Here is a 13692-nt window from a genome sequence, read left to right as displayed (position 1 = left end):
AACGATAATTATTTTTATATTTTTCACATTAATTTATTGTCCTGTTAACTGTATCTTCATTTTTAGGGTATGAACTCTAGAATTTAGGAAAGAAAATAAATAAAATGTATTAAAAAATAAGTCTCTTCTCAAAACTAAATAAATTAAAAATTTTAATACTTTCTTACAACTAAAATTGTCTAAGTCCCTTATTAGTTTTATTGTTTTACTTCTTACTTTTTCAAACTCCTTAGCATCCTTCCTATGTACAGATGTAGCCATCTTTATTTTGACTTTTAAAACATTAAATACACAGTGACAAGAAACTTTATCTTGACTTTTTTTATGGGTTTTTTTGTGTGATATCACGCTGCAGCAGTGGAAAAGTATGGAATATATACTGGAAAGCTGCACTTATATACAAATGAGTTTGCACAGTGAAACGTCTTTGAGATGATCACCAATACTTGAAGTGAAAAATGTTCTTCTTGAGTAGTGGTCATCTCAAAGAAAAGGACAATATATATAGGATATGAAATATGTAAAATATGGTCTAGATCAAAGAACGTCTTCTTAATGAGGTGGCCTCCTGGGGAGGTTTAACTGTATCTTAAAATTGTACAACTGTAAATTTATTTGGCTAAATTGGGCCTCTTGTTAATAATATTTGGTGTACACAGAATTATTCAGTTGCATGGACAAATGTTACCATTGAAATTACTTTTGTTTTAACCATATTACTTAGTGTTACTGTATTACTTAACACCTTAAATAAACCTTCCATGGTAATAACCACAAACTAACCTGAAATGAAGCTCTAATGAAATTAATACTACTCCTACTACTACTACTACTACTACTACTACTACTACTACTACTACTACTACTACTTCTACTACTACTACTACTACTACTACTACTACTACTACTACTACTACTACTACTTCTACTACTACTGCTACTACTACTACTACTACTACTACTACTACTACTACTTCTACTACTACTACTACTACTACTACTACTACTACTACTACTACTACTACTACTACTACTTCTACTACTACTACTACTACTACTACTACTACTACTACTTCTACTACTACTACTACTACTACTACTACTTCTACTACTACTGCTACTACTACTACTACTACTACTACTACTGCTATTAGCATTAAATAAGGTACACAAAGTAAAATTATTTATGTATTTAAGACTATTATTAACTTTGATAGATCATTGTGTATTTAATCTCTAATAAAAAAGCAATTACAACAAGGCTGGAAGGTATAATAGAATGCTTCACTTTGGTTTTAGTATGAAAATTACAATGTTACAAAATATTTTTTAATACAATATGTAATATGATAAAACTAATCTTTTAACTTTAAATAATAAAATAGAATGCATAAATAAGAAAAATACACAGATAGATACCTGACATGCAAACTAGAAATTCATCACTAGATGGCACTCCACACCAACTAATAGCAGCATCTTGAAAATAAATTCTTGCTGTGGGAAGCCATGATAGATTTTTTTCCCCATTTTCCTCGTTCTTCCATCAGCGTGAGTGCCTTTACTACAGGACAAATCGTCACCTTTACCTTCAGTGATTTTAAGAAATGCAAAATCTGAGACAGGATTATCAAGCAAGGAGCAGGCTGGTCCATTTATTTTTGTTACAAATGTCCTGGGATGTGGTCCTGAGTCAGCTGCATTATATAATCCCGGAGGAATCCAAGCATGGCACCTTTATTGGAAGAATTGCTCAGGATCTTGGACTGGATATAGGTGAGATTAATTCCAGAATGTTACATATTGTCTCTAGAGATGAGAAGGAATATTTCCAGGTTAATCTGCAGAATGGAATCTTGTTTGTTAAAGAGACAATAGACAGAGAGTCCTTATGTACAGATACACCCTTCTGTATCATTCCTCTGCAGGTTATTGTAGATAAGCCTGTGCAGATGTATCGTGTAGATGTAGAAATAGAAGATATAAATGACAATAGTCCGGTATTTTCCTCCACTGTGACTAATCTTATTATATCAGAAATGAAACCTGCAGGATCTCGGTTCCCACTAAAGGTAGCTATAGATCCAGATCTTGGAACAAATTCTATAACAAACTATGAGCTCAGTGCAAGTGATTATTTTGCATTAGATTTCCAAAAATATATAAATCAAATCAAGTCATTAGAACTTGTGCTGAAAAAAAATTTAGACAGAGAAAAGCAATCTCTTCACAATCTCTCCCTAACTGCTTATGATGGAGGCAAACCAAGACGAAGTGGCACCACACATATTATTGTTAACGTTGAAGATTTTAATGACAATGCTCCTGTGTTTGATCAGCCATTCTACCAGTGCAGTGTGACTGAAAATGCTCTGAAAGGGACTTTGGTGTTCAAGCTAAATGCCACTGATCTTGATGAAGGAAAAAATGGAGAAATTCTATATCAATTTAGCAATATGGTATCAGGGGAGGCGAAGGAAGCTTTTATCTTAGACAAATATACTGGAGAAATAAGATTAATAGGCAAATTGGATTTTGAAACTGTTAAAATGTATGAAATTCAGGTTGAAGCTATTGATCATGGAGATCTTCAGCTTGTTGGACATTGTAAAGTTCTAGTGACTGTTGTAGATATCAATGACAATCCTCCTGAGATGACGGTGACATCATTGTCAGTTCCTGTTCCAGAAAATTCCCCACAAGGAACAACAGTCGCAATTATCAGTGTTGATGACAAAGATTCAGGATCAAATGGAAAAGTCAATTGCTACATTTCTGAGCCTTCTCCATTTAAAGTAAATCCAGCCTTCATGAGTGATTTTTCTCTGACTGTAAATGGACCTTTGGATCGAGAAGTGAAAGATCAATATGAAGTTACAATTACTGCGAGAGATGAAGGTTCCCCATCCCTGTCTACTTCAAAAACTCTGAAGATTGATATAAGTGACATCAATGACAACGCTCCAAGATTTCTCCAGCCCGTAGACACAATATTCATTAAAGAGAACAACCCACCGGGGACTCATATATATACAGCATCGGCCTTTGACCCAGATATCGGGCAGAATTCTTTCATTACTTACTCAATTAGGGACCGTACAATTGATGGGATTCCTATATCTTCTTACATTTCCATTAATCCAGAGAATGGGAAGGTCTTTGCTTTAGTTTCATTTGACCATGAACAAATTGCCTATTTCCAATGTCACATAAAAGCCAGTGATGCCGGTCTACAAGCACTCAGCTCGAACCTTACTCTAAACATATTCATTGAGGATATTAACGATAATGCTCCTACATTCACCCCACTTCATTCTGCAATAACAATAAAAACGTCAAAGTCAGCACAACCTGGACACCTAATAACTAAAGTGAAGGCCGTAGATCTAGATTCTGGATACAATGCATGGACGTTTTATAAATTAAAGGACTTTGGAGGATCTGCAAAGTCACCCTTTGCTATTGCACATCAAACTGGAGAAATTACTTTAAAACGGTCATTTACAGATTCAGATAGTGATGAGTACAGATTGCACATAGTAGTTCAAGATCATGGAGAACCAGTCATGACGGCAGAGACACAAATTGTTATATTTGTTGTGGAGTCTGGAGAAGAATTAAAGTTTGATAATCAGGAGACCAAGGGGAATGGTGATGAATTTTCTGATGGAAACGTTTACTTGGTAATTGCTATCTGTGTCATATCAAGTATTTTTCTCATTACTTTAATTGTGTTCACAGTTTTAAGATGGCAAAAATATAGGGATGAGGTCAACGAATTGAAAGAAAATTACAAAATCTGCTCCAACACTGGAGGGAGCTGGATGTATTCCCAACAGACACAGTATAGAATAAGTTCCAATTCATTTAGACCTAAAAGTGACTTAATTGTCTTCACTCCAAATAACGCTCAGACACCAGGAACTGAAGAGCAAGTCTATCAACAAGGGGTCATATTAAACTCTGCATATAAGGTAAGAATAATGTATAAAGTATATATTTTTGTGATTTAAAACCAAAAATAAATTATGTAAAAAAACAAACAAACCAAAATACTAAATATAGAAAAAAATAAGTAAAGGCATACAAATCAGCACCTTTTTTTACTATAGTGCATTGGCTTCTGTTTTTTTAACTGAAGTCATGACCCTATGACGGTTTAGTTTTTTTACTGATCCAAATAGACACCGAAGAACCATATTAGAAGTTTGGTTCTGTCTAGAATTTTGAAGGCAAGGATGCTTATGCAGACCGGGCTAATTTTGTAGTAAAAATACCAGAAAGGTTAATGGAAACCCCGTAACCCCTGAAAAGAAATGGAAGGAAAGCTTAAAGCCACCCATATTTGCAGTATGGCTATTATCTAGTAAAACCGATGTAGATTCAGCCCTTATGCATAACGTATGTTAAAGTCGCTATCGTTCTTTACTGAGGAGCCATAGGCATCCAATGTGCTGCTGTATTGTGCCTCGGCAAATCTCAATACTATTGAGGCATTCTTTCACAGAATATAGAGAATGGGTAAACTCCCTGCCTGAATGCACAAGGGAGGCAAAGAAGACATCTTTTTTGATAGTAAAATTGCTATTTCCCAGGAGGAAGAGAGCCTTAGCTGCAAAATTTATTAGAACCCTCAAAAACCTAAAAAATTATTTGCTGAAGGCCTTGGTTTGATTTACCAATCAAATGAACAAGATATAAAAGCTGCTACTCATTCCATTACCATCTTGATAAACATCATAACTACAGTAGAAAAGCCATTGGGAAGTTCTCCAAACAAAAGGAGAGAAGACAGAGGCTTTTTTTGCACAAAAATAAGCCAAACAGGTTATCTAAAGGATAGTTTAAAATTTTGGGGTATTTATTTCACCTTTATATAGACTGCCAACAAGTTTTACTAGTATGGCATTTCCTAAATCTACTGCAAGATTTTCTGGGACAATTTGTGGAAGATCCAGCTACAAATGGTACTCTTTTATATCATATGGTAAAAAAATATTACGCATCTTATTTCAAATGTGGCAGTCAATAAAAGTCAGAATGTAATATATTTTTTTTTACTTTTTTAATTAAAAAAAGAGGAGCATGTAAGATAAAAACATTATAATTTAAATGTGTAACCATTTAGAAAAAAAATCATGCATAGATAGACTAAAAAGTTTATTCCTGTGTGCAAAAATATGTATATCTGAGCATAAAATAAAGGTAAAAAGAGAAGTTAATATATATAAAGCATATACAAATATAAAACTACTTTCATGGTTTACATTATATTTTGCCCCTGTGGCAATTTCTACCTTGGCAAAACTATACATTGTGTCTATGTGAGATTTAGATAGCATCGCCGATCGTTATAGGAGAGGGCTCCCCACAACTTATTGAACATGTCAGAAAAAGCCATGTGGCGAATGCAGATGTTTTATTTTTTGCATAGATTGAGAGAGTTGAGAGGCTATGAGTAGGTGGTGATCGCCATAAGATACTTTTGAGGAAAGGGGAGTGATGGGTAATCAAAACGAATGCTCTGGGTAATGATTTAATGATCGTAATGATCTAAGTGTGTTTTTCACTGTTTTTTGACACTTTGTTAGTATAATTGTTTGTGTATTGTTGTCTTGACAATAATGCTAGACATGCTTTAAAAAGTGCGTTCTGATGTCATGACATTGTTGAAAGCTGGAGAAAGCATGTAGCAACGCAAAACTGCTGTTGCCGGTGTAACTCATTGTCCATACCCACTATTATGTTTCCTATTTGAAAAATAAAAAGGAACAAAATGTTTGTGCCATAAACTATACAAAAGATAATTTGGTTACAGATGAGATTGAGAAAGCAGGGTTATTGAATAATTTTTTTCTGATACTGTTAAAAGCCTTAATAATTATATATCATTTGTCTTGGCAGAATTAAAAAATGATACAAAAAAGGGTTAGAAGTGACCATGCGAAGAAAGCTCCTAGATCTTATGTTTTTCATCCTTGTGTTGTTAGAGTACTTAGCTTAGTAGTTACCAAACCATTATTTTTTATGTTTAAGGACTACCTACAGATTTCGTACCAATGGCCTGGTAAAATGATTGTCCTTCCTATTTTTAAAAAAGGTTCACTGGCTGTGCTTGATAACTATAGGCTATTAAGTTTAACATTTATAGTTGTAAAGTTACTTGGTAGTTTGATATGAAAGAATTTAACAACAAGTTTTAGAAAATGTTATAATTACCAGCAGACACCATGGCTTCATGAAAAGGAAATCTTGGAAAATAAATTTACTTGCTTTTACTGAAGTAGCGAGCACTATTGCTGGCAGCAGATTTAGCATTTTGGGACTTTTCTAAAGCATTTCACACAGTTTTTGATATACAGTTATTGCACACGCTCAGATCCATTTGTCTGAATAGCACTATTTGTTATAAATTACAATGTTGGCTAAGAAATTGTCTAAAAAGCTGAATTGCTGATATTCAGACAAGAAACATATAATGCGTTCTGTACACCATAAATATGTACTGGGTTCATAATTGTTTAACCTAATTATAAATGATGCAGAAATTAATACTTTATCTGTATAGACACAAAGCTCTGTAGTGTTATATATACTGTATACAATGTTTTATGCTCATAGGAGAGTCTGGTTATACTGGCTCAATGGGTAGCTGAATGGTAGATGAAATTCAATGTTGATATATGTAAGCTTATACATTTTGGGACAAAGAATATTCAGAGCATTGATACCCCGAATGTACGTTCAAAAGTTTAGGGTCACTCAGCAATTTCCTGATTTTTGAAAGAAAAGCATAGTTTTTTTCAATGAAGATAACATTAAATTACTCAGAAATACACTCTATACATTGTTAATGTGCTAAATGACTATTCTAGCTGCAAACATCTGGTTTTTAATGCAATATCTACATAGGTGTATAGAGGCCGATTTTTCAGCAACCATCACTCCAGTGTTGTAATGGTACATTGTGTTTGCTAGCTGTGTTAGAAGGCTAATGGATGATTAGAAAACACTTGAAAACCCTTGTGCAATTATGTTAGCACTTCTGTAAACAGTTTTGCTGTTTAGAGGAGATATAAAACTGACCTTCCTTTGAGCTAGTTGAGAATCTGGAGCATTACATTTATGGGTTCGATTAAACTCTCCAAATGGCTAGAAAAGAGAGCTTTCATGTGAAACTCGACAGTCTTTTCTTGTTCTTAGAAATGAAGGCTATTCCATGCGAGAAATTGCCAAGAAACTGAAGATTTCCTACAACGGTGTGTACTACTCCCTTCAGAGGACAGCACACATAGACTCTAACCAGAGTAGAAAGAGAAGTGGGAGGCCCCGCTGCACAACTGAGCAACAAGACAAGTACATTAGAGTCTCTAGTTTGAGAAATAGATGCCTCACAGGTTCTCAGCTGGCAGCTTCATTAAATAGTACCCGCAAAACGCCAGTGTCAACATCTACAGTGAAGAGGCGACTCCGGGATGCTGGCCTTCAGGGCAGAGTGGCAAAGAAAAAGCCATATCTGAGACTGGCTAATAAAAGGAAAAGATTAATATGGGCAAAAGCACACAGACATTGGACAGAGGAAGATTGGAAAAAAGTGTTATGGACAGACGAATCGAAGTTTGAGGTGTTTGCATCACACAGAAGAACATTTGTGATACGCAGAACAACTGAAAAGATGCTGGAAGAGTGCCTGACGCCATCTGTCAAGCATGGTGGAGGTAATGTGATGGTCTGGGGTTGCTTTGGTGCTGGTAAAGTGGGAGATTTGTACAAGGTGAAAGGGATTTTGAATAAGGAAGACTATTTTGCAACGCCATGCCATACCCTGTGGACAGCGCTTGATTGGAGCCAATTTCATCCTACAACAGGACAATGACCCAAAGCACACCTCCAAATTATGCAAGAACTATTATGCAAGAACTGTATGTCTGTATCTGAGAAATGATATGAAGGCGAGTGTGAAAGAGACAATAGTGGGTGAATACTGTGAGGAGGTTGAAACCTTGTGGGTGGAACTAGAAAGGGAGGTAAACACTGAAAAAATTACTTTTGGTGTAATCTATAGACCCCCCAATATAACTGAGGAGATGGAAGTTCAGCTATATAAACAGACGGAGCGGGCTGCACAGGCGGGTACTGTAGTGATAATGGGAGATTTTAATTTCCGGGATATTAATTGGTGTCATGGTTCGGCTTCAACTGCAAAGGGGAGACATTTCCTCAACCTATTGCAGGAAAATGTTATGGGCCAGTTTGTGGAAGACCCGACTAGAGGTGAAGCTCTGTTGGATCTGGTCATTTCTAATAATGCAGATCTTGTTGGGAATGTCAATGTTCGTGAAAACCTCGGTAACAGTGATCATAATATAGTTACATTTTACCTATACTGTAAAAAACAAACGCAGGCTGGGAGGGCAAAAACATTTAATTTTAAGAAAGCCAATTTCCCCAGGATGAGGGCTGCTATTCTGGATATAGACTGGGAAGAACTAATGTCAAATAATGGAACAAATGATAAATGGGAGATTTTCAAATCTACTTTGAGTTATTATAGTGCAAAATTTATTCCTATAGGTAACAAGTATAAACGACTCAAATTAAACCCCACATGGCTTACACCTTCTGTGAAAGGGGCAATACACGACAAAAAAAGGGCATTTAAAAAATACAAATCTGAGGGTACATCTGCAGCCTTTGTAAAATATAAAGAGCTTAATAAAATCTGTAAAAAGGTAATAAAATTAGCAAAAATACAAAATGAAAGGCAGGTGGCCAAGGATTGTAAAACAAATCCCAAAAAATTCTTCAAGTATATAAATGCTAAAAAGCCAAGGTCTGAACATGTAGGAGCCCTAGATAATGGTAATGGGGAGTGGATCACAGGGGATCAAGAGAAGGCAGTGTTACTAAATGGGTTCTTTAGCTCTGTATATACAACAGAAGAAAGAGCAGCTGATGTAGCCGGTGCCAGTGCTGTTAATATATCAGTTGATATACTGAATTGGATGAATGTAGATATGGTCCAAGCTAAATTAAATAAAATAAATGTGCACAAGGCCCCGGGACCAGATGGGTTACACCCTAGAATTCTTAAAGAGCTTAGTTCAGTTATTTCTGTCCCCCTTTTCATAATATTCAGAGAATCTCTAGTGACTGGTATAGTGCCAAGGGACTGGCGCAGCGCAAATGTGGTGCCTATTTTCAAAAAGGGCTCTAGGTCTTCCCCGGGTAATTATAGACCAGTAAGCTTAACATCCATCGTGGGGAAAATGTTTGAGGGGCTATTGAGGGACTATATACAGGATTATGTGACAATAAATAGCATTATAAGTGACAGCCAGCACGGTTTTACTAAGGACAGAAGTTGTCAAACTAACCTAATCTGTTTTTATGAAGAGGTGAGCAGAAGTCTAGACAGAGGGGCCGCTGTGGATTTAGTGTTTTTGGACTTTGCAAAGGCATTTGACACTGTCCCCCATAGACGCCTAATGGGTAAATTAATGACTATAGGTTTAGAAAATATAGTTTGTAATTGGATTGAGAATTGGCTCAAGGACCGTATCCAGAGGGTTGTGGTCAATGATTCCTACTCTGAATGGTCCCCAGTTATAAGTGGTGTACCCCAGGGTTCAGTGCTGGGACCACTATTATTCAACTTATTTATTAATGATATAGAGGATGGGATTAATAGCACTATTTCTATTTTTGCAGATGACACCAAGCTATGTAATATAGTTCAGTCTATGGAAGATGTTCATGAATTGCAGGCAGATTTAAACAAACTAAGTATTTGGGCGTCCACTTGGCAGATGAAGTTTAATGTAGATAAATGTAAAGTTATGCATCTGGGTACCAACAACTTGCATGCTTCATATGTCCTAGGGGGAGCTACACTGGCGGATTCACTTGTTGAGAAGGATCTGGGTGTACTTGTAAATCATAAACTCAATAACAGCATGCAGTGTCAATCATCTGCTTCAAAGGCCAGCAGGATATTGTCGTGTATTAAAAGATGCATGGACTCACGGGACAGGGATGTAATATTACCACTTTACAAAGCATTAGTGAGGCCTCATCTAGAATATGCAGTTCAGTTCTGAGGCTCCAGTTCATAGAAAGGATGCCCAGGAGTTGGAAAAAATACAAAGAAGAGCAACGAAGCTAATTAGGGGCATGGAGAATTTAAGTTATGAGGAAAGATTGAAAGAATTAAACCTATTTAGCCTTGAAAAAAGACGACTAAGGGGGGACATGATTAACTTATATAAATATATTAATGGCACATACAAAAAATATGGTGAAATCCTGTTCCTTGTAAAACCCCCTCAAAAAAACAAGGGGGCACTCCCTCCGTCTGGAGAAAAAAAGGTTCAAGCTGCAGAGGCAGGCCTTCTTTACCGTGAGAACTGTGAATCTATGGAATAGCCTACCGCAGGAGCTGGTCACAGCAGGGACAGTAGATGGCTTTAAAAAAGGGTTAGATAATTTCCTAGAACAAAAAAATATTAGCTCCTTCCCTTTTCCCGTCCCTTGGTTGAACTTGATGGACATGTGTCTTTTTTCAACCGTACTAACTATGTAACTATGTAACTATGTAACTATTTAGGGAAGAAGCAGGCAGCTGGTATTCTATCTGTAATGGAGTGGCCAGCGCAGTCACCAGATCTCAACCCCATAGAGCTGTTGGGGGAGCAGCTTGACCGTATGGTACGCAAGAAGTGCCCATCAAGCCAATCTAACGTGTGGGAGGGGCTTCTGGAAGCATGGGGTGACATTTTTCTAGATTACCTCAGCAAATTAACAGCTAGAATGCCAAAGGTCTGCAATGCTGTAATTTCTGCAAATGGAGCATTCTTTGACGAAAGCAAAGTTTGAAGGAGAAAATTATTATTTCAAATAAAAATCATTATTTCTAACCTTGTCAATGTCTTGACTATATTTTCTAGTCATTTTGCAACTCATCTGATAAATATAAGTGTGAGTTTTCATGGAAAACACAAAATTGTCTGGGTGACCACAAACTTTTGAACGGTAGTGTATCTTTATTGAATGAGTCTACAATGGAGTAGGATTTAGGTATAACCATTGATAAAAATAAAAGCACATTTTTCATTATAATGTACTATGCTGCCCTATTAAAGCACTCTCCTCATGTATACAGTGGACTAAGAACCATGAGTCCACTGTATTCTTTGCTGGCTACTTTTAGCCAATACTATGCTGCTTTGTCTAAATCTAACAAGATATTGTCAGACATTAGAAGGGGCTTTTTCAAGAAGGCTTTATTTTATAACTTTATAAAGCAGTGGTGAGGCCAAATGTTTAATATGTAATTTTGTTTTGTCAATAAAAATTATATTATAGAGAGGGAGAAAAAAGCAGAACAGTTATATTAATAAGAGGTATGGTAGATTTCAAATATGACAAAAGGTTGTCAAAATTAAACATATTCACTTTAGAGGAGAAAGGGATAAGAGGGTATAATATTTCTGCTAATACATATGTAGAACATTTTTGTGATAAAATGTTTACTAGCATTACCAATGTAGAAAATGGGGGCTTTTGCCTTCCTCTTGGGTTTATAAGAGTAAAAGATGTCAATGTATGTATGTATGTATGTATGTATGTATGTGTGTGTGTGTATGTATGTATGTATGTATGTATGTATGTAGAACTATGATGGTTAAGCAGCTAGGCACTTGGGAGCACAAACGTAGTATTGTTTTAATGACTATTATGTAGGATTTTGAATGTTGTATATCTTCTATATTATTGTTGTTTACAGCCCAATATAAGATAAAATAAGAAAGACTTTATTGATCTCAAAAGGGAAATTAATAATAGTCAAATGGTTTGCCACATAGAAAGACATTAACAATACATACAAGTAGATTTATACTAAAATGAATACCTAAAATCACATTAATTAAGTAGTTTCAATAAAGAATTAAAAAAATGTAAAAAACAACAACAATAACAGTCAATAAATACAATCAATTTAGATCTCTCTATTAACCCCTTCCCCCTGCTGGCATTCTGGGCCCTAATGTCCAAGCCATTTTTTAGATTTTTCCATTGTCACATTCGAAGAGCTGTAACTTTTTTATTTTTGCGTCGGCATAGCTGTATAAGGTCTTGTTTTTTGCGGGACGACTTGCAGTTTTTATTGGTACCATTTGAGAGTAGATGCGACTTTTTGATCACTTTCTATCACATTTTTTTTAAGTCAGGATTAACAGAAAACAGCAATTTTTCCATTGTTTTTTATTTTATTTTTTACGGCGTTCACAGTGCGGGTTAAATAATGTAACAGCTTTATAGTCGGGGTCGTTATGGACGCGGCGATACCAAATATGTGTAACTTTTTTGCTTTATTGTAGTTTTTTTAATAGTAAAGCATTTTGTAAGGGGAAAAGCTGGGTTTTTCATTTTTTTTTTTTCACTTTTTTTTTAAATTAACTTTATTAAACTTTTTTAACTTTTTTACTAGTCCCACTAGGGGACTTCCCTATCATCCGATCGCTATTATAATACACTGCAATACTTTTGTATTGCAGTGTATTACTGCCTGTCCGTTTAAAACGGACAGGCATCTGCTAGGTCATGCCTGCGGCATGATCTAGCAGGCACTCGCTGCAGGCAGACCCGGGGGTCTTTATTAGACCCCCGGCTGCCATAGAAGACACAGACACTCGGCGATTTTATCGCCGGGTGTCAGTGAGATGAGAGGGAGCTCCCTCCCTCTCTCCAAAACCATTCAGATGCGGTGCTCGCTATTGTGCACCGCATCTGAAGGGTTAAACAGGTGAGATCGATACTAATATCGATCTCACCCGGCAGAGCAGGGACGCTCCCAGCCCTCAGCTGCTTCTGGCAGCTGAGAGCAGGGAGATTTCACGGCTCCCTGCTCTGTTTACTTTATTCTAATGCAGCGACGTAGTTTGGCGGCGCTCTAGAATAAAGCCCACTAATGACCGCCGTAAAAAGACGTATCGGCGGTCATTAAGGGGTTAAATAAAGAAATAGCAGTAGGTAAAAATTACCTCATATGTCTGTCTTTAGTGCACTTTAATTGCAGATAGCTTTGACTAAATGAATTCCTTTGAAATATAACATAGATATATAGCGGATGTTGCGGGAAAGCAACAATCGTCTCAAATTTCCGCAGGACCCTTTTTGTTTGTCACCGCCCTAAACGGCTCAATTGCACCTCCAATAATACTGCTCGCCTTCTTGATAATCTTATTTAGTCTATTAATGTCTATGACCCTTGCATTACCATACCAACAAATCACAGAAAAGAAAATTGCACTCCATACCACCGAATTATAAAACATCTGTAACATTTCCGAGCACACATTAAAAGACCTCAGTTGGCGTAGAAAGTACAAATGAATCGTGCCCTTCCTATAAAACATATCGCAATTTCGCTTCCAGTCCAATTTATTGTCAATAAATACTCCAAAATTCTTATAGTTCTCCACAATTGACACCTTCTGTCCATTGATACTCAACTATTTGTTTAGTCTGACAAAGGCAGTTGCGCCGAAACGCGCGTTGGGGCAGACATCTCGCTGTGCACTTACCTGGACCCTCAATGGGTATGTTTAACTGCTATCATCTTTTGATAATATTTCTTATATATTAGCATTGCTCATTTTTTTGCGGCACTGTCTTTATGCTTCTGAGTAC

The 13692-nt window shown here is 36.3% G+C and overlaps 1 protein-coding gene across 3 annotated transcripts in view; it reads left to right on the top strand.

Moving 5' to 3' along the window:
• LOC142748891 (protocadherin alpha-C2-like) overlaps window positions 1-13692 on the top strand; it is a 215500-nt gene that overhangs the window by 18008 nt on the left and 183800 nt on the right. The window contains exon 1 of one of the 3 annotated variants that reach the window (XM_075856258.1): window positions 1494-3974. The exons of the other annotated variants lie outside the window; for them this stretch is intronic. Coding sequence (XP_075712373.1) covers window positions 1608-3974 — 2367 coding nt within the window. The 5' untranslated portion in view covers window positions 1494-1607. Of the gene's footprint in view, window positions 1-1493; window positions 3975-13692 lie in introns of those variants that run through there. 3 annotated transcript variants of the gene reach the window in all.

This window comes from Rhinoderma darwinii, chromosome 3, assembly GCF_050947455.1.
Source record: "Rhinoderma darwinii isolate aRhiDar2 chromosome 3, aRhiDar2.hap1, whole genome shotgun sequence".
Taxonomy (NCBI): domain Eukaryota; kingdom Metazoa; phylum Chordata; class Amphibia; order Anura; family Rhinodermatidae; genus Rhinoderma; species Rhinoderma darwinii.
Note: the sequence above shows the minus strand (reverse complement) of the source record. Positions and strands in the feature narration are given on the sequence as shown.